The sequence below is a fragment of the Epargyreus clarus genome, unplaced genomic scaffold, assembly GCF_041222505.1.
Source record: "Epargyreus clarus isolate Ecla_fem2 unplaced genomic scaffold, WU_Ecla_fem_2.2 ptg000011l, whole genome shotgun sequence".
Classification (NCBI taxonomy): domain Eukaryota; kingdom Metazoa; phylum Arthropoda; class Insecta; order Lepidoptera; family Hesperiidae; genus Epargyreus; species Epargyreus clarus.
In genome coordinates, this window is record NW_027332219.1 from 4,570,067 (window position 1) to 4,595,316 (window position 25,250).

At 34.2% G+C, this 25,250-nt stretch overlaps 1 protein-coding gene across 2 annotated transcripts in view; it reads left to right on the plus strand.

Moving 5' to 3' along the window:
• The window catches only part of rst (irregular chiasm C-roughest), a 130,474-nt gene that overhangs the window by 97,086 nt on the left and 8,138 nt on the right, over positions 1–25,250 (plus strand). For both annotated transcript variants that reach the window (XR_012102707.1, XM_073077789.1), the window contains exons 8-14: positions 8,656–8,734; positions 9,233–9,318; positions 11,094–11,196; positions 11,680–11,813; positions 13,799–13,922; positions 20,823–20,968; positions 21,658–21,811. Coding sequence is in view for 1 of the 2 variants with exons in the window: in XM_073077789.1 (XP_072933890.1) it covers positions 8,656–8,734; positions 9,233–9,318; positions 11,094–11,196; positions 11,680–11,813; positions 13,799–13,922; positions 20,823–20,968; positions 21,658–21,811 (826 nt within the window). In the remaining variant the exon portion in view is untranslated. The remainder of the gene's footprint in view (positions 1–8,655; positions 8,735–9,232; positions 9,319–11,093; positions 11,197–11,679; positions 11,814–13,798; positions 13,923–20,822; positions 20,969–21,657; positions 21,812–25,250) is intronic.

The following is a 25,250-nucleotide window of genomic DNA, read 5'->3' on the forward strand; positions in this document are numbered from 1 at the left end:
ACAGCATCTCCCGTACTATCATCTGCATAGCAATGAATGCTGCTAGATTTTTGCAACATGTCATTGATATGCAGAATGAATAGCGTGGGAGAGAGGACAGAGCCCTGGGGCACGCCAGCATTAACAGGCTTCGTGTCTGAGCAGCACCCGTCAACTACGACTTTGATTTGCCGCTCAGACAGAAAACTGGCTGTCCATGTGCACAACCTCTCGGGAAGACCGTAAGATGGAAGCTTCGCGAGAAGGGCCCTATGCCAGACCCGGTCAAAGGCCTTTGCGATATCCAGGCTAACCGCCAACGCCTCACCATTACTCTCAACGGCTTGCGCCCATCGGTGTGTGAGGTACACCAGAAGATCACCAGCTGAACGGCCCTTGCGGAAACCATATTGGTGATCGCTGATCAGCTGGCGATCCTCGAGGTACCTCAGAAGCTGGGTATTAACCACACGCTCCATTACCTTTGAGAGCAAGGAGGTTATCGCAATAGGCCTGTAATTAGCCGGGTCACTGCGGTCACCCTTTTTAGGAATCGGGTGAACGAGGGCTACCTTCCACGAAGACGGTACTTCACCTGTGGTATAGGAAAGCGAGAATAAACGCGTTAAGATGGGAGTCAACTCGGGAGCACTGTTAATTGTCATTGTTATAAAATATTTATGAAAATATATCATATTCCTCCACATGTTTTTTTATTATGATACCCAAGAAATATAGCTTAGTATTTTTTGCCATAATTAAGTTGCAAATATTCAAAAGCAAGGAGTTCAATAACACAGAAATGTGTCTCGTACCTATATATCTTTGGAATAGCCAATATGTTTCTAGACGCAGACGTAACTACAAATTAGATTTCTAGACTCCCAGATGATATGCAGACTGTCATCTGGGGATTTTAAAGAACATCTGAACTCTATGTAGGGTTTTTTATAACTATGTAGAAGTTTAAGACATTACTTACTTATTTGTATAAAAATACTAGCTGACCCGGCAAACGTTTTGTTGCCATATAAATAAAAAAATGTTAAGGAAGAGCAACCCTTATCACTTAGGTCTGAAAAACAGTTAGTAGCCGGCCGAGTTCTCAGACCTACTGAATATGCATATAAAATTTAGTGAAAATCGGTAAAGCCGTTTCGGAGGAGTACGGTAACTAACATTCATATCATATATATCAATAAAAATGGTTAATTAGATTTTCACGTGCAATAATGAATAGAGGGAATATTACGAAAATGCCATAAAATTTTTAAATGCAGGTGAAACCATGCGGCATATTAAAATTAGTAAATCCGAAGGATGGCTTACAGCGTGGTATATTTAAGAGGTCAAATTTTGAATTAATTAGGTGACCTTTGCTCCATGTTACCTTTTATAGTGACCACCTATTAGAACGTAACTCACATTTAACGAACAGGCTTGCCAGTTGTATCAAATTTACCTGTACAATATAGGACTCGAGTTTTTTTTATATAGGAGTAGAAGAGGAAAGAGTTTTGTGGTTCGACTTCCGCGGAACCACCGCTACACTTATTGCATTTGTGGCCGACCTCAGGTAGTTCAAATTCCTACCTGCCTGATTAGCTAGGTAGGAATTTGAAGGTGGTAGAACCCTTCGTGGTTCGACTCCGGCGGCACCACCGTCACACCTATTTCTACATATTAACAGCAGTGTTAGGCGCTGCTGTGTTCCGTTTTGAAGGGTGTGGTAAGGAAGACAGACTTTTCCGAGGTGTTCCAGCTTAGTCCTCAGGGGTAGCGGCGTATCTGTGACCGACCTCAGGTAGGAATCTAATCATATCTGGAGTTGATTACGCATGTCCCTGGGCGGCAGTAGCCACTTACCATCTGCATGTCTTGCATACACGTCTGCTACTCTTATATTATATAAGAAGTAGATATTTAAAACGTAAAGAACTATAACGACTATTGTTTAAAATCAAATCCACTGAAAACAATGTGAACCAAGCCACATGTCGCGATAAAAAATGGAACATGTACAGTACACCCCAGTGAGTCACGCGAACGTTACCGAGAAACACTAATAGGGTGGGACGATCCATCAATTTCTGTGAAGGTGTAGGACGCAAATGGATATGTAGAAACTTGACTCATTAGCGCTTTCCAGGTTATAGTAGTGATATATTATAACCCTAGTGCATTGGATATTTAGTGAACTGCGGAGGGTAATGTATTTACCCTCCTCAGAAATATAACGTTTGACATAAAGTATAGTGCCCTCTTTTTTTTTTCGAGGGGGAAAAGGTACCCGGTGCCGTGGAAGCGACACGGGGTTATGTGGGACTTTTACCGCACTAAAACCCCCCCGGTGGCCGGCCTCGGCGCTGCGTAGAGGACTCCAATAGTATAATGCCCTGCCCTGATTTTAATATACTAGGTGTCGTTGGATTAGTCCTCATTGTGGGAGTGAAATAGGCTATATTCTAAGCTATCTAACTTTTTATTTTTATAATAATTCTCTAATTATTTTACCACCTGTGTTTATTAATTATTGTGAACTCGAATAACCTTGATTTGACCTTCCCTCACCCCACATCTCATATATCCCTGATAAATTCCTTACGTAGAATGTCCTACTTTAGGCAGACATCAAATATAACCACCGTATTAATCTCCCTGAGTTTAGGCAATACTTTGTAGCTATAAACCCCCATACGTACAGTAACTTCTCTCTTTTGGCAATGAAGCCGACATTCCCTTCAGCTATAAAACATTATTAGAGCGCAACGGACAGTGCATATGCCCTGTTGTAAAAAATATTGTCCTGTGAAGAGTTTGTTAAACCGGTATTACTATTTTGATCACGGATATATATCAACTGGATGTGACTTTTGCTTTTCGTCCAATTGTATGAGTATTTATGCTTGTTTCGTCCAAATATGTATTTTACAAACACAGTCAAAAGGAGAATGCCCACTGAAGTAAGGAGTTTGGTATCATTTTAATTTTTTTTGTACCATATCGTCGGTACCAATATAGCCAACATTCCATTATATACCATTATTAGAGCGCAACGGACAGTGCATATGCCCTGTTGTAAAAATTATTGTCCTGTGAAGAGTCTGTTAAACCGGTATTACTATTTTGGTCACGGATATATATCAACTGGAAGTGGCTTTTGCTTTTCGTCCAATTGTATTTATGCTTGTTTCATCCTAATAGTTTACAAAAAAAAATTTTAATGTGAATACGAAGACAATATAGGTATAAAACAATCATTTTAAAATAATTAATAATGTGTCCCTATAAATTTATTTATTATCTTCAAAAAAGTACAATTTTACATCAATCCAAAGAAACGTTAAAATTCAGGAAGAAAGTCAACTTATGGTTTATCTGTTTGCTTAAAAATCGAACCCAGAAGCCTATTTGGTACTGATAAACAGACCAGACTGGTTATCAGGATTTGTTCATCCTACGATACAATCGTTCAACCTTATTACAAGTGACAATAATGCTTGGATCATAACCAATTTCAATAAATCTTTGCTGAATTATTAAACTAAAAACGAAATATTTTTATATAGACCAACTTAAATATACCTATCAAACCAAAGGACAGCACTATCTCCTAAATACCTATAATTCTACCCTATAACATGATGTTAACTATAGCAGTTTCAATCGAGCCCCACAAAGGGTTCTACCTTTACATTCAGAACCCATAAAACATTATAAGGACTCAATGCAAAATACGTTCGATCATATCAAGTAGGCGGCAATATTTATGTATATAAAAAAATATTGTCCTTCAAAGAGTCTGTTAAAAGGGTATTACTATTCCGGTCACGGAATAGGACGAACTAGAAGCGCTTTGTTTGTTCCTTTCTGTCCACTTATCATTATTAGGGTTCCGGAAGCAAAGGGTGAAAACAAAACCCTTTTACTAAGCCTCCACTGACAGTTCGTCTGTCACAGGACTCCATCTCTTGAACAGTAATAGATAGACATTTGAAATGTGTACATAATAGTATTACTGAGGCCGTTTTGACAACAAATACTAAATTTAGGAATTGTTGAAAATAATCGGAGGTCATTATATAAGAAACCGCTAATTTGCGGCATTTTTCGATTCATCTATTTAACTGTAATTGGTAAGGCTTAAATTTTCACAACGCTTTAACTTCTATGGGTTCTTTGATTTCCTAAAAATGATAACAAATACCAAAAATAAAAAATAAAAATTTGGTTGTATGGGTCCCTTCGTGTGCCAGTTCAACTCTTACTTGACCAAATGTTTATATTATTTAAATTGTTTCAGAATTTTCCGTAAGAAAAATGTTCGAACAACTGACTGCTTTTCGATTGACGGCGACCGTATTTGATATTCAAGTTACGGATACCTTTTATTGTTGTTTTTGCATCGGAAACTGACGGATTTTGAAATTGACAGCGGTGTTTAATATTCTATGCGCGATGTAAATTTTTACGTTCGAACAAACTCGTTCAAGTTATGAGTTTTTTTTTGATTTGTAATTTTGTTGTATTGTTATAAGTGTCGCATACAAAATAACTCCATTTACTAATATTACGGTTCGTCCGTCCGTCTTGCTTTTTACGGTGTTAGAACCCTTTATGATTCCGGCAGCACCATCGCCACATTTTTTCTGCCTAATAACAGCAGTGTTGAGCGCTGCTGTGTTTTAGTTTGGAGGGTATAGTTAGGGAGACATACTAATCTCAGGCGTTTGAGCTTAGTCGGCAGCGGTAGCATTGTCATCTCCTATTTGGAGTTGATTACAGACGTCCACGGGCGGCAGTAGCTACTTACCATCAGGTGGCTGCAAACTCTTTTCCTGTCTCTATATTATTTGTTTTTCAACACTATTTTTGCAATCGTAAACATGTTAATACGTAGTAGCGTTCAACTCCGTGTGATTTTGCAAACTTTAAACTAAATCAACATGTTTAAAAAACGGTAAAGTGTAAAGCTAGCACTAACGATCCCAAATCGAATTAAGAAAATACATGTTTTTAGTAAATGCGTGTTATAAAGTTAGGATGAAAACTACTTTTCATCATGTATAGTACAGTAGATGAAGGTAGTAGAACCCTTTGTGGTTCGACTCCGGTGGCACCACCGCCACACCTATTTCTACCTAATAACAGCAGTGTTAGGTGCTACTGTGTTCCGTTTTGAAGGGTGTGGTAAGGGAGACAGACTTTTCCGAGGCGCTCCAGTTTAGTCCTCAGGGGTAGCGGCGCATCTGTGGCCGGCCTCAAGTAGGAATATCTAATCCTATGTGGGGTTGATTACAGATGTCCATGGGCGGCAGTAGCCACTTACCATCAGGTGGACTGCATGTTCGTCTGCTACTCCTATATAATAATAAAAAAAAACTCGTACATATATATATATATTTTAAAACATGCAGTATATAAGATATCATCATACATAGTGGTAGCGCATTGTTTCGAAGTGTTAGCGGACGGATCGGATTGTTTCGAAGTATGTACTTCTACCCTAACGTTATTACATGCATTTCTGGAAATTAACTCCAAATACTATTAACTACGTAACGTAGTGTCTAATAATTAATTTATAATATATATGTACATTACTTTGAGAAATCTGAGGTGCTTTGGATTCGAATCTTAGATCTCTAGACTGAGAGGCCGCTTTTCAACTACTAGGCTCTACTCTTAATAAGTTCAATTTACAATTTCAATCCGTATACACAATAAAATAAAAAAAAAAACTTTAAATGTATGAATTTTACAAACTAACAAATACTATTCGAAGTCACAGACAGACATTTACATTCTACAACAAAATCTCAAAAAACTACAAATTCCCAAAGGCTTACAGGGATTTCGGTGAATACTTAAACAGATACAATTTTTAGTGTTTCTCTGGTACATTTTTTATGGCCACACGAAAGCTTTTAGTTGAAAAGCTTCGCAAATATTTGTTCATTGGCCGGGCGTTACAAGTATTTTCCGAGTTTTTTTATTTCAACCAATTCGCACTTCAAGCGCTTCTAGTAACATAACCATCTTTGTTATGACGTAAAAACACGGTTTGTTTATCATGTATTTTTTCGTTGGCCGTAAAATAAGAACCCTTTTAGGGGCCACCCAATTACATTTTACGATCAGATGGCCGCACGATATTACTTTGATATTGGGATGGTTATATCGCGGTGCTTTGAGTTGAATGTCAATAATTTTTCACTGCTTCCCGTTGTGGATTGAAAAACTGACCTTTGAATGTTTTCAGCTCCGAATTAGCTTTTTAATTACTTTTGTCGTCTGTGACTTTTTGTCGGACATTTTGTGGTTATACTCGTACCAATCAACTATTATCTGCATGGCTGGAAATGAGGGTTAAGGCCGTACTAAATAATGTTCTCTTTAAAGCTTTTTTCTACGAAATTAATCATCACTTTTTTGTTACACTTTGTAAATTCACCTAAATGCGGAGAGTAATGTTTTTTTGAGTGTATGGATGTTTGTTTATCATTCTTCAACCCTCCCTATGGTCGAAACGGCTTGATGAATTTCAACATGTGAGGTGGCGTTGGATTTGCTTAAATTTAGGGAGTGACATAGGCTAAATTTCCTTTTCAGTAACCATTTTTAAGTTATTTTTGTTTTTGAAATAACTTAAATATAATGAGATTGTAGCCTAAAAAACCTTCATGTAGTAATGTAACGATTTAAATAGCTACCATACAAAGTACATGATCAATTTAGACCGAAAATAGTTGTATCATTTCGCTTAAGCGTTCCGGAAACTAAATTGATGTATCGTTCAAATTCGTGATTGTAGCGGAAAATTCAATTAAGCGAATCCCCAATTAAATCAGGAATAGTCAATGTTTTAGTGATTGTGCGTTTTGTTTGCCGCGGTTGACTTGTTTGTGTTAATTATTATAATTGTGTGTGATGTGTTTGATAAATCATGATTGTTTTATCAAAGGTAGCAATAGTTCTGTGGTCAACCTCAAATAGGACTAATCTTAATGTTGGTAATTTTAGCGGGAGTTTAAATTAAGAGAATCCTCAATGAAATCAGAAATAGTAAATGTTTTAGTGATTTTCCGTTTTGTTTATCGCGGTCGGTTTGTTTTTGTTAATTATTATAATTATTTGTGATGTGTTTGATAAATCATGATTGTTTTATCAAAGGTAGCAACACATCTGTGGTCTACCGAATCAACTGAATTAAGTGGTCATTGCCTAAGATTATTTAACCAACTACCTACCTATAAGTATAAGAACAATCTTGTCAATAGTTTCTGTAAAGTTATTTGTAGTTCAACTGGCGGACAATTTGTAGGGAATATATGCCTGGCAGTGGGACATAAAAGGCAGTCAAAACGACATGCTACCATACTCCTGTAATATACGACGGGACTATTAATTAATAAAGAATTATTGTCTTTACAATAATTATTCTACACCTTCTTGTCTTTACAACACTAATTCTATGACAGTAAACTATGTCCAACACCAAATGAAAGCACTTTAAAACTACGCCGTTATAAATCCCGAAACTAACCCTAAAACGCCGATGGATTAACCTGCAGTGCGAACTATTAAAAATGCAGTGAAAAACACCCCTTCATACATTATTCTGACTTTATGGCTTACCCGTAGTCCACCCTTATTTATGGCTATTTTATTTTCGCATGTAGTAATGAATTTTGTTTATTGTTCGCTTCGTCTGTTTTTTTATTGACGTGATGTATGCGTAATAGAAAATGGATGTTAAAAGTGCTAAGAGATGGCGAAACGCCAGTTCAGGGCGTTAGGACCTTTTATTGCCGAATTGCAGGTTTTTGAGTGTTTTCGTAAATTGTAAAAGAGTTTATTTATTTCTTTATATAGACAAATGTAACCTCATATGGTAAAAATCGTTCGGGCTGCAGGGCATGCCAAAGAGTGGTACATACATACATACTGTCGAAAACCATTACCGTCTGCGGTCCCAGTAAAACTAAGGTAGGTAGGTTATATAATATGTGTAAAATAGGTATCCATCTAAATGTATTTGTCTATGACATAAAACAAAGTAAAATAAAAAAGTTGTTCAGTTAGCGAATAAACATTGAAACAGTTGAAATACACAATTTAGTATCGACAAAAAACTATTTTTAATGCCTATTGACCTCTAGGTCCCGTAAAATTGGACCACCGTTGCATAATCCCAAGATGAATGCGACCTCGGAAATAGAACTTAAGCAAACACGAAGCTCTTTCAAAGCGACTTTGTTCGATCTTAAAGAAACCGAGAAATTGCCTTCTAAAATAGCTTTTACATGAAGTTTTGGAAAAAATATACATTAAAACTTAATTATTATTCCTTCATCAAAATAGAAATTGAAAAAGTTGATCCCCTGAGGGGTCAAAGTTATATTTATTATTTTTCAAGGTAATGTTTGGCAATATTACTATTACTTTTGAAAACATATATTTTAACCCTCAAACTCATCTCATCAAGCGAAAAACCCATACAAATAGTTTAACCACTGCTGTTCTAAGTCATTCAAATTCACAGAATAGAGAGATTTTTGAGCTTTATGTAAAATGTTGATACCTCTTATGGTTATATGTAATAAGAAATATCTTGATACACTTGATCTGTTTACTGATATCATATATTATAATATTAAATTTGTTTGTCAACAGGTAAAATACGCGCCGAAAATCAAAATTCGCTACAAAACAGGAAATAAACTCGTTCCAGAAGGCAAAGATGTTGTTATAAGTAAGTAATTTTGAATATTTTTCCCAATCGGGTTCGAAGGACCATGTTCTTGACACATTTTCGTTTGTCAATTAACTTGTTTTACTGTTGGAATTTAGGCAAATTTCTTGAGGAATGTTATGTTGTTTTAAATAATTATCTTCGAAATTTTCATAAAATAACGATAGATAGCCAATAACCAAAATTGTAGTATAGGAGTAAAAGCTGTTAACACTTTTAGTATATCAACTAGATTTGAACTTTTGTCTTAAATAAAGTTCAGAGATTCTGTAATTTTGAGAAGTTATAACTAAGCATAGGACAAGTAAAGTCACATTTACGTCTACATACATTGAAGGTCATGTTGAAAAATATCATATTTTTCTAAACACAATTTTGATAGTCACGAACCCTTGTCTCCCTAACTCAAATAAAAATGTGACAATAAAACATCTAGTAAAATTTTACTCTCAATTCGGAGTTAATTTGAAGAATAACTAACTCGAACCGTTTTTGCAGGTTGTACCGCTGACGCCAATCCAACGAATTTGACTTTCAAATGGATTATGAATAACGATAGTATTGTTGGAAACAGTTCAGAATTGGTAAGTGATGAAGTATTTTGCATGAATGATATAAACGGGGTTATGGTGCTTTTTAAGTAACAAATTTTCAAGGTAATAGTAACAAGCATATATACTGCCTAATGCTCCGATTTAGCGCTATTGTATCGAAATTAGTTTGGTATGGTAATAAGAACATATATAGGTTTTTATTTGAAAAGCGAGAGTACTAGTTAAGATACTATGGAAGAAGTAAACGAGCATGCAACCTGATAGTGAGTGGCTACTGCTCTCGCTTTTGCCGAGATATGAGTTGGAATGAGTGTATCTAGGAAGATAAATGTAGTTACTCGTACGTACTTTTGTTACCACATTCCACTGACTTTATACGCGTGAAGTGGGGATCACCATAATGATCTGACATAAAGTAGGTTCTGAGATAAATGATCCAATCAGTCATGATGAATTTTGATTTCTGTTCCAAAACTGAATGTTTATGTACTCGTTTGTATGTGCTAACAGGAGTGCCCAAAACGAATCTTAATGGGGAAAATGTTCATAAAATCAACTAAAAATAAAATTGCTTCTTTAAGCCAAAAATAGATGGTAACATCTTCCTGGAGCTGTGAAGTGTTTAACAACTACTTAATAGCAGCATTATAATGTTGTCTTCCATTACGGAATTATTTCTAAGCCTTACGATGATTTCTAAAGATCTGGCTAACTGTATGCTCAATTACTTCGTTCTAAAAAATACTAAAAGGAGGAAACAGGGTTTTATTTAAGTATTCAATTTGATTTACTTGGGTTCCCTCTTCGTTAAATCTGTGGAACTAAATTGTATTTAGTCTGTATTGATTCTATTAGGTTAAGGACTACCGCTATTGACTACTAATAGGAACTAAACCAAATTTACATTCAATGAACTTCTCCTTAAATTTAATCGTAATCATTTATTCATGTTACTTTGTTATCAATATAATTGTCTTTTTTATTGATTTTGGATTTAGTTAAAAAGACTATATTATGATTAGTTGCTACGTCTAGTAATGAAATATGGTAATTACAAACATCACCAATATCATCATTATTCGTTTTCGATTCATTTTCTCCATTTTTATGATCGTAAATTAATTTGTGACTGTTGTTTTTTTTTCTTTTTTATATTTATTTATCTTCTTAACTCAATAACGAATCATTGTCACGTTTGGTAGAAGTATCTATGGAACCACAGGCTGGTGCTTTCTAACCAAAACATCACTTCCATTCTTGGAGGGTCCCTGATACGATCCTCAAAAAAACCAGTCATCTAATAACTAAACTTTGTTTTATGTTCTGTCTCTATATTTATGTTTATTTGTCTAATGTATATGTATGTCTATGATACCCAGACTTTGAAATACAAGTGCCACAGATTTTAAACACATAAATAATGTACAATATTTCGTCTTAGTCTTCATATTTCTTCAACAATGTTAATCGTTTATTACAAGCAGTTCCATTAATAACTTTATACTTAAATCCTAAGCCATGCTCAGTAACCGAGTAAGCTGGATTCGCAGCTGTCAAATTGTCTACGTCGCGAAATCTTATTCGATTTGATAATACCTGGATTTTGTAGTAACGTTACGTTAAAATGAACCTAATATTTCGTGAAAGCTTACGACGTAAGGCAAACAGAACCTCATCTCCTTAGCAGAAAGACTGATATAGTGTCGCAAGCTGAAGCAAGAGACACTTCAAAATATTTCAGCGTAAAGCGAAATTTTACCGTTTTAAGTATGAGCCTGAAGTTCATAGCTGTGTTTTTGTTTTAGAAAATTCCAAATGTGACAAGGAAATATAACGGTGTTCCCATAAAGTGTGTGGTCTTCAATGATGTTGGACGAAGTGAGGAGTCGGAGACTCTGCAGATCAGCTGTAAGTAATATAATCTTATATATAAAATTCTCGTGTCACAATGTTAGTTACCGTACTCCTCCGAAACGGCTTTACCGATTTTCACCAAATTTTATATTCATATTCAGTAGATCTGGGAATGGGCACTATCTATTTTTCATACCCTTAAATGATAAGGGCTGTTCACCCTTAAATTTTTTTTATATGGCAACTCAACGTTTGCCGGGTCAGCTAGTGATAAAGAAATAAAGGAATAAAGAAAGAAAGATTAAAATTACGGAAGTTATCACCCTAGTTACCGCGGAGGGTAAGGTTTTTCGATCGTATGTATGTACATTTCATTCTTGGGCACGCCCTACAACGCAAACGGGTTGACGAATTTTAACAGATGAGACCTCGTTGGATTGGTTTTAACTATGGGAGGACATATGCATTATTTGCCATTACAGTTAATTATTTTTAAGCAGTTAATTTATAAATTAGTAATTATAATTTTATTTTTAGATCCGCCGTCATTCAGAAATCGTCCAATTGACGTAGAAGCAGAAGTGGGCAAGATAGTGACGTTGAGTTGTGACGTAGACGGCTCCCCCGCACCTGAAATACAATGGATCCATTACGAGGAAGATACTAATATTGTAAGTAATGTGGTATTGTATACATACCTTGATTTGATAGACATTGTAATCCAAAATGACGGCTTTTGTGTCGTTTCTTACTCATATCCTAATAGAAATAAGCTAGAGATAAATATATTTCTGAATCAACTTGTAAAGGTAATAGATATCGACGAAGTACGCCTCCTATTAATTACTATTTAATGGTGAAAGAAAACATCGTAAGGAAACCTGCATACCTGAAACAGATCTTAATAAATATTCAAAGGTATGTGAAGTATACCAATACGCACTTGGCCATCGCGGTGAGTTATGGCCTAATCCTTCTCATTCTGAGAGGAGACCCGTGCCCAGCAGTGGGACAGTAATGGCTTGATGACAGACAAACGTCTACTATTTAGCAGTAGTTTTGATTTGAAGTGTGTCTTCAAGGGCCACGTTACTATCATGAGTGTCAGTTTTAAGAATATTGGGACTATTGAATTACATCAAAGTATAATCTGTTATTTGAGTACTCACAACAAATAGACGGATTAATATTGTACTTGATTCTGATAACTAACTATGTTCAAAGATTTCACACGCCATTGAAACGAGTGAAAAGGAAATTGATAAAATTTGTTCGCCTAATCACATAAGACATACGATATTAATTTTTAAATTATCTAAAGTTGCGTTTAGAAATACATTGTGGCTTTACTCAAGTGATTTATAATTTCCTGTAGGCTTTATATCTGTAGTATTGTGAGACAATGCATATCTAATTTCTTTTTGGTAGATTATCAAATAGAGGTTTTATTACATTACCATATTTGCTCTTATCAGATGGTATGGAATACGTTGAAATTAACGCTGTCTTCAGCGGAAAGCGTTTTAATTCACATTCTTGATGCCTTAAAGGCTTAAATGTTTATGGAAGAAAATTCATTACTTATGTCTTTTAAAGTTCACCGCCACAGGTATAACAGACGTTACAGACATCCAAACTATTTTGGTTTTTGATATATTTTTTATTTTATATAATTCACAATATTTTAAATCATAAAGTAATACTCGTCACTCTTTTTACGTGTAAATTAAAGATTCGTATTTTTTATCTAAGGACAAACACGTTAAGAGTAATTTAGTATATTTACAAAGTCGGTAAAAAATCCACTGAGAAATGAAAATCGCTACCGCGCATAACATGCCTTAATTCGACCCGATCTTTACTCAACATACTTTACCTCTGACTAGAACAATGTCGTTTTTAAACCTCTGCTATAACAGTATGTTGTTTTGTCTTCGCGTGGGCGCTAAGTAACGTCATTCTATCCTTATCTATCCTAGGGCGTTAGACGGAGACGTGGGTACTTTGTTACCGACATATTGTATCCTTATCTACCTCAGGTACTTATGTAAAGGGCAAATTAAACGGTAAATGTCAGTGATAAGCCATTATCTTTTGTCATTGTGGGACACATTGTACTTTTATGGGGTGGTTTCTTGTTATGATAATGTAGTTGGCATGATTTTACGGTGTAGCTACAGTTTATGAGCTATTGTGGCTTAATATGACTTATTTATGAGGTTTATAGCTTAGGAACATCTTCATCTACTCTTGTTGTCTCACTGCTGGGTTCACGTATCTTCCCAAAATGAGATATTTTAGGCCATAAACTAAGCTGGCAACTACGTTGGTGAACTCCTCATACATTTGAGCACTGTTTTTAGAACTCCGGCATTTATAGTACAACAATATACGATGTTTTTCTTTACCGTGAAAGGAAATGATAATAATTAATATCTAATGAGCATAATTACATTTATATACGTAGCCCTTAAGTAGGATTTGAACCTTAGATGCGTAATTGTGACAGAACGACTCAAAAACTACTCAATATACTGAGAAGATAATGTTTTGTATACTTTTTATGTTGAAATTTCCTAGAAGAATAACACTGAGACAAACAAAACATTACTGCTTAGCTAGATCTTAACAGCTAATATTATATTTTCTTCAACAGAAAGTCGGTAAAACAGCGAACCTAACACTGACAGTGGACACTCACACAGCGGGTCGATACCTCTGCAAGGCTGCTATCGAAGGCTACCCTGAAATACAGGCTGAAGCGTCTATATTTATAAAAGGTAAGCATCGAAGATATAACACTACTTACACTACGTGGCTTATACGGGACTCTACTCCTATTTCCGTCTTATAATAGCAGTGTTACACGCTTCTGTGTATTCATTTGGAAGACCTTGGTTTGAAAGTGGTAGAATCCTCTGTGGTTCGACTCCAGCGGCACCACCGCGACACTTATTTTTTCCTAATAATATAACAGTCATTAACGCTGCTTTTTTCTGGTTGGAAGTGGTAAAGGGAGAAATACTTTTCGGAGGCATTTCATCTTCCATTTTCATTCCATTTGTCACCTTAAAAATTACTAAATTTGTTGTGACAGTAGTGCCTCTTCTATCGAATTATGAGTGGTCTAACGTTCTCATTATCACATGTAAATCTAACAATGTGTGTGGTGTCTACTGAGCTACTGATTAGTGCATGCATCGTTTAAATTACACCCAAGCTTGAGCATTAGGGTATCATGAAGTTTCCACTGTAATTAAACCGAAACATTCCGTGAATCGTTAGACCTTACCGATCTAACGGCTGAGATACGTGTGTTACGCCCACAGCTATCCGTTAGACGTCTATTTAAAACTTACTTTTAACGTGAGTACAATGCACACGACTACAAAAAAATTAAAAGAAAATTTTACGTATTAAAAATATCCAAAAGGTTTATGGCTCCTTAGGGGACGAATTCTCAAAATGTCTTTCTTACGGTCCATCTACAAAATTTCATCATTATAAATATATATAACAGTCATTAACGCTGCTTTTTTCTGGTTGGAAGTGGTAAAGGGAGAAATACTTTTCGGAGGCATTTCATCTTCCATTTTCATTCCATTTGTCACCTTAAAAATTACTAAATTTGTTGTGACAGTAGTGCCTCTTCTATCGAATTATGAGTGGTCTAACGTTCTCATTATCACATGTAAATCTAACAATGTGTGTGGTGTCTACTGAGCTACTGATTAGTGCATGCATCGTTTAAATTACACCCAAGCTTGAGCATTAGGGTATCATGAAGTTTCCACTGTAATTAAACCGAAACATTCCGTGAATCGTTAGACCTTACCGATCTAACGGCTGAGATACGTGTGTTACGCCCACAGCTATCCGTTAGACGTCTATTTAAAACTTACTTTTAACGTGAGTACAATGCACACGACTACAAAAAAATTAAAAGAAAATTTTACGTATTAAAAATATCCAAAAGGTTTATGGCTCCTTAGGGGACGAATTCTCAAAATGTCTTTCTTACGGTCCATCTACAAAATTTCATCATTATAAATATATTACTTTCAGATACTAAAGATGATATATAGATGTTTATGTGACATTGTATATAGTCACCGCTTAACGTACTTTATTCTTAATTATAAAATATAAGACTTGTAACTTCTAACTCGATTGGTATATCTTATTTAACAACTTTACACAAAAATAATTGTTACCTACCAAAATAAGTCACGATTTATGCAAAATCATAGGAAAACGTATTGATTGTATTTTTAACTTGCATCGTTTAAATTACACCCAAGCTTGAGCATTAGGGTATCATAAAGTTTCCACTGTAATTAAACCGAAACATTCCGTGAATCGTTAGACCTAACCGATCTAACGGCTGAGATACGTGTGTTACGCCCACAGCTATCCATTAGACGTATATTTAAAACTTACTTTTAACGTGAACACAATGCATACCACTACAACAGTATGAAAACAAAAGAAAACTTATAAAAATATACACTCAGAAATAAATTATACGATGTATTCTTTATATCTATTAGTTTAACTACACGTTTTAGAAATTACGTTTTATTATTTATATTGACCCTTTAGGGGGCAAATGTAAACATAACATTTCTTTTACTAATATTGAGATATATGAATTTATAAACAAAGCTTTTATCTTTTAGTTAACCCCTTAGGAGATGCCACATACATATAAAATCCCTTATTCGTGTCTAATGGGCTTCTCAAAACGAGCTTTAATCTTCTATTCAGCCCCTTAGGGGATACTACTAGAATGTTCTATTTTAATGTCTATTAAAGCACATCTATGGTTATGCTACACGCGAGCAACAGAGAGCTAATACACACGATATTTAATGTTGACGATCTGTCGTCAACGACCGTCGGCGACGGATGTCGACATTAACTGTCGTTTGTGTCTAAATCCCCTAAGGGTAAAATTCTTACAAAAAATATAAGAAAGTGGCTCAATTTACCACCAATTATAACAATTTAATGTTTATTTCGTCTTTATTATTCAACAAAGCGTTTATAAATAAACTAGATCTAATAGCATAGATAGGTTCAGTACACGCTAACCGCTATCCATTAAGATATCTGGCATTCACCACTGAAAAGGTTATTTGGAACAGTTAAATGTTTTAAACTACTATGATTACAGCTCTTATTTTTTGTTTCAAAAATAACAGGGAATTTGTATAAAACCTGCAATTTAAAAACATTGATGCTTTACCTCATGAAAAATTATTATTAAAGGTATAAGAAATTGATTGCCCTTACTATACTTATGGACCTAAAATCATAGATTAGTAAAGATTACTCACTCCTAACAAGAAAATGTACCCAGTTTTGAGAATTGAAATAGTTGCGTAAAAAAGTTTTGCCACGTCTCGGTGCTAAAATGTCCCTAAAATATTTGAAATTATTATTATAAATTATTTATTTATTATGTAAATTACGCAGTATTACTTATTTATTCGTAATTTTTCTCTAAAAATGTTTTTATTTGTCAAGAATTCAAAAAAAGAACTTACGATAATAAGCCATTTGCGGCTTCATTCAATTTCAAGGCGGCGAAGTATCTTTACTAATCTATGCCTAAAATTTAGAAGCTTCAATTAAAAAAAAAATACTAGCATTAAAACCTTTGATCTTAAATAGATTTAAACTCTCTCTCTCTCTCTCTCTCTGGATCGAGCAAAAATGTAAATTTTCATATTCATACATGTAAGAGAAAAAGCAAAATTTAAGAACTTTGTTTTTACTCTTATATGTATGTGATATGTAAGATCAGGACAAATTAAATAAACATGCGAAAACATGAGCATCAATAATAGGCAAGAAATATAAACACATTACCCTCCACTGTAGTGTAAAAAAACGAAACATGAAAATATTTTTACTAGAAAAATAGCATATAAAAATCATGCATGAATTATTATAAGGCAAAAAATTCATTAACAAATTCTACTTAGGGAAGGATTATTTTTTATCCATTAAGTCACGCTAATTTACGTAATTTCTAAAAATAAACATCTTACTACTAACTACTTAAATAAATCCACTCATGGCTTATTATAATTAAAAAAATATAGTTTGTTAAGCATTTAATGACTTGTCATATCACAAACGAGTGCCGGAGAGCGAAGAAAAATTTTGGAGCTAACTTCCGTACAAATTTATATGTGTGCACTTTTGAAGGTGGTAGAACCCTTTGTGGTTCGACTCCGGCGGCACCACCGCCACACCTATTTCTACCTCCTCACAGCAGTGGCGCTGCTGTGTTCCTCCTCCAGCTTAGTCGTCAGGAGTAGCGGCGCATCTGTGGCCGACCTCAGGTAGGTATATCTAATCCTATCTGTGGTTGATTACAGATGTCCATGGGCGGCAGTAGCCACTTACCATCAGGTGGACTGCATGCCCGTCTGCTACTCCTATATTATAAAAAAAAGTTTTGAACCCTTCATAGTTCTACTTTTGATGCATCAACGCCACATTTATTTGTACCTTATAACAGCAGTATTAAGCTCTGCTGTATTCTGATCTGATGAGTTAAGTAATGTAGAGATTGATCGAGGCATTCCAGTTTAGTCCTAATACGAAGCAATGTATCTGTGATCGACCATGGATAGCAGCATCCCCGTGCAGTCCGCACGCTCGCTCACTGTCGCGATTTCATAAAAAAAATAGTGCAAAAACTATTTAAAGCTGAAATAATTAAGGCTGTAATAGTATGAAAAACTTATAATTGCATGTATGATAAACTGATAATTTGCATGCCGACGAGGCAGGATAAGAGAACTGTAATTTTCAGAACTTTTGTTAACCTTATTCTAGCAAATAAAGATATATGAATATTATACTTATAGGTGGCAAGAGGGTCTCTCCCCTCAATATAGGCGAGGAACGAAAAATTATTTTAACAGTAGGACCTTTCGTCTAACAAACAGAAACCTTTGTTTTCCTCAACAGCGTCAATGCTTTTGGGACCCCCTAAAAAGCCCGCGCATCATAGCGTTCTCTATATAGCCTTTACTGAAACCAGTGCCTAATGCCGTTCTACGAAAATTACAGGGTGAAAGGTTTTCTTTTCATTATAAATACAAAGCTGCCCTTGACTTGGTTCCCAGTATACATATATCGATCGTTTAATTGTTCCTGTATTTAAATGTACGAAGTTTGTCTTCTTAGAAATGTGTTGTGGGCATTAACTTATAGCTCAGTGGTGTTAATAATCATTTTCTAATGAATACTCATTTGAAATACTATAAATTTGAAATATTGAATTGAATTTGAATAGTTAATACTCATTTAAAAGGTTGAAAAGTTTGTGTAATAATTTAATAATGGCATAATTATATAATTTTGAATACGTTATCACTGTTCGATTGTTTGCAAAAAGTATGTAAATAGTCGTTAAGTCGCATACTCTGTCGAGTTTCAAACCTGGAACCTTAGCGTGCTATATTAAAACCTAATATCAGGTATAAACATTCTCGTGATATTTATGAACCTATTTATTGTTTTTAAGTAATTATTGACTAGCGTTTTCGAAATTATTTTTGAAAAAATATGATTTTTTTGTAGTAAAATAGCAAACGAGCATGCAGTCCACCTAATGGTATCCATATAGAGCAGTCTTTATCTGAAGCCGTACAAATCCGTTACCATTGCTGAGAACTAAGATAGAGACCTCAATTATAAGTTACCTGGCATCTATATCCTTCTACCGAAACGCAAAACTATTTCTATGGCATTTGTACCTCCCCGGATGAAGCTTACTGGCTCTACCACCTTTCAATATAGATAATTAGAATTATACTCGAATCAATGAGTACTACTACTTTATTTAAATTATTGTATAAAAATTAATATCCATTTAATTTCTTACCAATTTAATTAAAAGTGATCTAACGTACATTATTTCCACATTTAATTAACAATAGTATTAATTTATATTTCTGTGAATCATTTTCCTTGAACGTCAAGATAAATTTATTACGTTTTGATAGAAGCAATTACATTAATTCTACGCTAATAACACTAGAGTATAAAATAATTAATTTATACTTTAATTGTAACAAATGATGGACGGCAGATTTCATAAAGTTTGGATGGTTTAGTAGTGAAATAATTATAATTACGGACAGAAATTTACTATTAACGGAATAATGGCTATTAGATTATATTAGTTTGTTAGGGAGTCTCTATATACAGTCGGGAAGGTAAATTCTATTCTTGTTCGTAATAACAAGATGTATACCAAAGTTAGGATTTTTCTAATTTTCATATTCCGAATTATGCTTACATAAATTATTACATTTTGAACTGTGATAGATAATAAATTCTTAAGTTTCTTAAGTACTAGTGAACGGTATTTCGTTTTTAGATTGTTCATAATGTAAAAAGTCTATTTGGCTCACTCTGGCTGAATTCGTCAAGTTTTGGTTTCGTTCCAAGATTGTTAATCAAATTAAATTTTATAGTGGGCTTAAGAGATGCAAAAAAGTAAGACTTCTGAAATATACCGGAGAATCGGAAATGACCGAAACTTCGAACAAAGCAACGAATTTTGTTCGTACAAAGTTTACTTATGTGACGACCTGTTCGACTACCGAGTACTGAATGATACCTAAATTAAGCCGACCAGAATAGTCCGGTTTATTTCGTTATTAAAATTTTGGGTCACGTTATATAGAGTCTCATGAAGAACCTATCCAAAGAGACATAAACAGGGAAACATTTAATTACAATGTAGAAATTAGCGTTGGAGCAAAATTCTCCAATTTTGTTGTTGTTGTAATAATAAATTGGATAAAGATATCCGAATATGTATGATGATACCCTCACAACAGCCTATTAAAACTTCGTAAACGTTATATTCGACGCGACTGCACTTAATCCTATTAGTAACGGAAGAGTACAATCATGAACAACAGTTTTATCTCTTTTACATACGTTCATGAATATGAATTATGTGTCGATGGAAATTATTTGATAACTTTGGTACAATACACGTTTTAAATTTTAATACCTTATCATTTTAATAACTTATGTTATTTATTTACTGTTTTTGTTTCTTTCAAATTGAAACGTTGTAGTGTAGGTGGTATAAGCCAGTTAAGTAGTGTTATTACAGTTTTTTATAAGATTATTGTGGCAAACGAGCATGCAGTTCACCTGATGGTAAGTGGTAACTGCTGCTCAAGTACATCTGCAACCAACTCCATATACAACAGGGGTTCTATCTGAAGATGACAGATGCGTTCCCACTTCTGAGGACTAAGATCTTTTTATAATATTGGAGTAGCAGACTAGCATGCAATCCACCTGATGGTAAGTGGCTACTGCCACCCATGGACATCAGTAATCGACTCCAGATAGGATTAGACATTCCTACTTGAGGTCGGCCACAGATGCGCCGCTACTCCTGAGGCCTAAGCTGGAACGCCTCGAAAAAGTATGTCTCCCTTACAACACCCTTCACCCCATAACACAGCGCTTTACACTGCTGTTATTAGGTAGAAATAGGTGTGGCATATCGAAATCGAACTACAAAGGGTTCTACCACCTTCGAAGTTCTCACATTTTAACTGAATCGTAAACGTTATGTAAGCGGCTCAATTGATATAAGAATATATTTAAACAAATAATGAATTCCACAGGACCGCCGAAGATAATATCAAATCACACGCAGTTCGGTTCTCAAGGCGACACAGTGAATATAGAATGTGCAGCGTTCTCAGTTCCGAGAATAGACTCCATTTCGTGGACTTTTGAGGGGAAGGAGATCGATGCTATTCATGATCAGGTGAGTTCTTTGAACATATATTGTTACTCAAAATACAAGTGCCCAATATTCGTATGTACTAAATTTTAAGCATACGCCTTCATAGATTTTTGGACTTAAAAAATATATTTTGAGGATGTCTGAATATCACGATGGTTGTTCTTTGCACCATGAAATACAAGTGATAAAACATAAAATTTTATTTATGTTTTCTTAGATTTTTGGACTTATTTTTTTATCTTAAATAAGTTTTAAAAGTTTAATTCTAATGGTCCTTTAGATTAAATTATAAAGTTTTTCATAATGCCGTGTGATATTTTATAAAGATGAAGGACGAAATTAGATAGACCCCTAAAATTATTCATCCATCTTAATGACATGTTTTTGTAACGATGTTTATTATGCACAATATAATATTTTTTGTGTCAGGTAATTGAACTTAGGACCATATTGCAACCAAACCAGTTACCAACGCAGATCATTGTTATCTTTACAAGCTTTCACCCCCTATTTAGCTTCCACAGTCGACGAATTTTCACAAAATCTTCCTACTTTTCACCTGTGTTACATAGGGACCTAATGTGCAAAATTTCGTGCATCTAGATTAAGCTGTGCGTTATCTTTCAGTTAGTGTGTGAGAATGAGTGCCAATGTTAAGTAAAATATAAAAAGTTAAGTCTCGTACTCTAAATGTATATTATTGCCTACAGGATTATGCGTTCCTAGAAGATCTACAGCCAGGCGGTGTCGTAAACTCGACACTTATTATCCGCGAGAGTCAGTCTAGACACTTCGGAGTGTACAAATGCAATGTCTCTAACGACTATGGGAGTGATACACTGGAGATTATTTTAAGGCCTAATAGTAAGTATATATTTCTCTTCTATGAGACAATTGAGTTCGGAAAGGTGCTGATTAATTCACTTTTGTATACAAGAATAAATAAATTAAAATGATCTAGACTAAAATCTTACCTATATCATAAATTTCGTGGATACACATAAAGATGAATACACAACAATTATACAGACCCAGAAGAGAAATCTAAATTCATAAATTTAATATCTGTTTGGCCGGAGATCGAACTCAGAACCCACTGAATGTTATGGTGACCGCTTCACCACGCGGGTTATCACGATTAGGGTTCTTTGCACCACGGAATATCAAGTGATAAAGTATTAAATTTAATGTACTCGTCTGATTAGACTTATTTAAGATAAGGTTCAAATTTTTTGTTGTCTATAATTTTAATTCTAATCGTGATTTACATTAAGTATTATTTTTTTCCAAAATCCTGTCTTATTTTATAATGACGAATGACCCCAATTAGATAAGGGTTCCTTTATTCATCACATTGCCATGTTAATTATTTACAATATTTATGTTTTGTGGCAGGTAATTGAACCCAAGACTATACAGTGCCCACCACAAATTATTGTTATCTTTACCAGTTTTCACCCCCTATTTGGTTTCCATCGTTAAGGGTAATATAATGACATGTATAAAAAATTTAAGTAAAATTTGCATTGCGCTCACGTCTCATTTTCGCTCGAAGACTACTATTTGACTTGTTGACCTGTGATGTATTGAAAAATATAATCACGAGAACATGAGAGATCTCTACAATTATTTTTTACCAACAAAAATATCGACAGCAATAACTGTCGAAAGTTTACATTCATTTTGGGATCTGAAAATTTCGAATATTACCTTTGTTTTTGTTAGCTTGGTACTCGAACGCTAAAGTTGCCGGGCTTATTAAAAAAGTTCTTTTTATTTCGCTCACAAAGAGAATTAGAATTATTTTAGTGATATTTTTTGTTTACATTGAAAATGTTGCTAAAAATTTAAGGCCTTTTCTAAAGCACAAAGGGATATATTATTGGACTTAAATTTGGATTACATAACGATCAATTATGTATATGTAGGCTTATTTCGTTATGTATTGAGACATAATTTAAAAAAATGGTTAGTTTTAATTTTGAATATATATAATAAATTAGAGTTTTAAGACGCCATTTTCAAATTTTAATTATTATAACTCAAACTAAGCTAGCCGTTAAGCTGCGCTTTACTTTAATAAATGCAGGAAAACTTAACAAGAACCGTTAATATTTAAATCTCCGCGGCGAATAGAATAGTACGAAACTGTATCTACGTGAGCCCAACTCGCACTTAACTACTTTGTACTTTACGTTTTGTTTTCACGTTCGTCAAATTTAAAATAGGAACATCATAATACAATTCACACAACCCATTTTCGAATAAGACCAAGATGACAAGAGAAAAATTTAAGTCCGCTACTATTTTACATTTCAAGACTTATTTGTAAGACTCGGGAGTCCAAATCCGTTTTTAAATTCAGAAACTTCAACTTTTGCGTCACGTTTATTTATTACTCGCGGGAGAATGTCCAAGAATTTTATTTTTCTTTTTGACATTTTTATTTATAGCTGTGTTATATCATTTACAACATGACTAAAATGTTAAACTTTTAACACAAATGCCTATGATTTTTTATTCATTGAAAAAAAGGAAATATTGTTATTTTATCATTTAATAACAAAATAAAGCAAGTAGTCTTACTACACCTAAACATAAAATATTAAAAATAAAAGTAACTTTACAAATGTGAAAGTATTTTATTTCACATTGAATCTTGAATAAAACAATAGTGCAACGATACAAAGACCTTTATGTTTGTAAAATCCAAAACAGTACCACAATAATACAATACTTACACGGCATTTTCAAGCCAGTACAATATGACAGAAACGAAGTTTAAGTAAGTTCCTGTTTTCCATTCCAAGGCTTATTTGTAAGACTCTGAGTCTAAATCCATTTTTAAATTTGAAAACTTCAACTTTTACGTCACGTTTATATATTACCCGAGGGAAAATGTCCTGGAATTTTATTTAACGTCTCCTTTGCTATTTAATAGCATTTGTTTTATCTTCCAAAAGTTTCCTACTTGTAAGTTGGGTTGTAAAATGTAAAATAAATAAGCGCTTACAACCGCTTTGTTACTTGAATCTGGTTTAAATCTGTAAAAGTAAACGGAAGTCATTTTTTTGCTTTTTAACTTACTGACATTGCTGAAATTACTTATTTTTTTGGATATCTGTTGTCAATTCCAAATAGCAAGTTACGTGCCAGCCCTAGCAATTACATATTTTTTGGATACCTGTGCAAGTGAGTGTTACTCATAATTTAATAAAAATAAAGCAATATTTTGATCACTGTTGAAAAAAGCCTCTGCTATTTTTTTAATTAAAATCCCTTGATCCTATGAACCTGTATATCTCATCAATCATCAACGACCCATTACTGTACGGGTCTCCTCTCATAATGAGAAGGATTCGCCATAGTCCACCGCGCTGGCCAAGTGCGTATTGATAGACTTCACATACCCTTGAGATTTTTTTTTAATCTCTCAGGTATGCAGGTTCACTTACGATGTTTTCCTTCACCGTTTAGCAAGTGATAATTAATTTCTAACTTCCTGGTATATCTAAAACTTAGTATCATCTTCAGATGATATGTCTACCTGGTTGGAGAACGTCCTACAATGTAGAAACACCAATATCATACAATATACTTTTCACACTAAACCTAAAATTATCTACACCATAAGCCCTCGCATCATAAAATACTAAGAATCATAAATATTTCATTACATCTACGCATCTATATAAAGTTATAAAACCCATACATCTAGGATAGTTGGCAAGTGTCGCGGGACCCATCACCGCATATGCCGGGCTCATTGTGGAAACGACCGCGCATTATCGTAAAGATATCTCCGTTGTAACTTTGCGCATGGTACCCGGGGTGGCTAAGAAATATTAATAAGAAAGAACGGAAGCGAAGAGAGAATTCGTTTATGCGGTATATAGCATTTCTACATTGCGAAACAGTAATAGTGATAACTCTCACGTACTCTTTAACGTCCGTTATAAAATAATCAATCTACCCATTTTTGTGTCAATCAAATATCGGCATTTCATAATTTTTAGTAGATATAGATACCGATCTTTGGTTGCTATATAAAGTAAATCAAAAATCTAATTAAATCAGAAATTAAAAAAATAAAACATTTTTTTCAATTCAAAATAGGTTCTTCACAGAGCACTTTTTTTATTAATAACTAATAACGGGATTAAACAATATCGTGAATAACCGTTTAGAATGTCGCAACATATAATGTACAAATAAATATTTTCCTACAGACAAAGCCTTTACTGATGTTATGATTGTAATTAATTTAATTGTGAATCCCTTAATTTTGTTTCATGTTTATGAA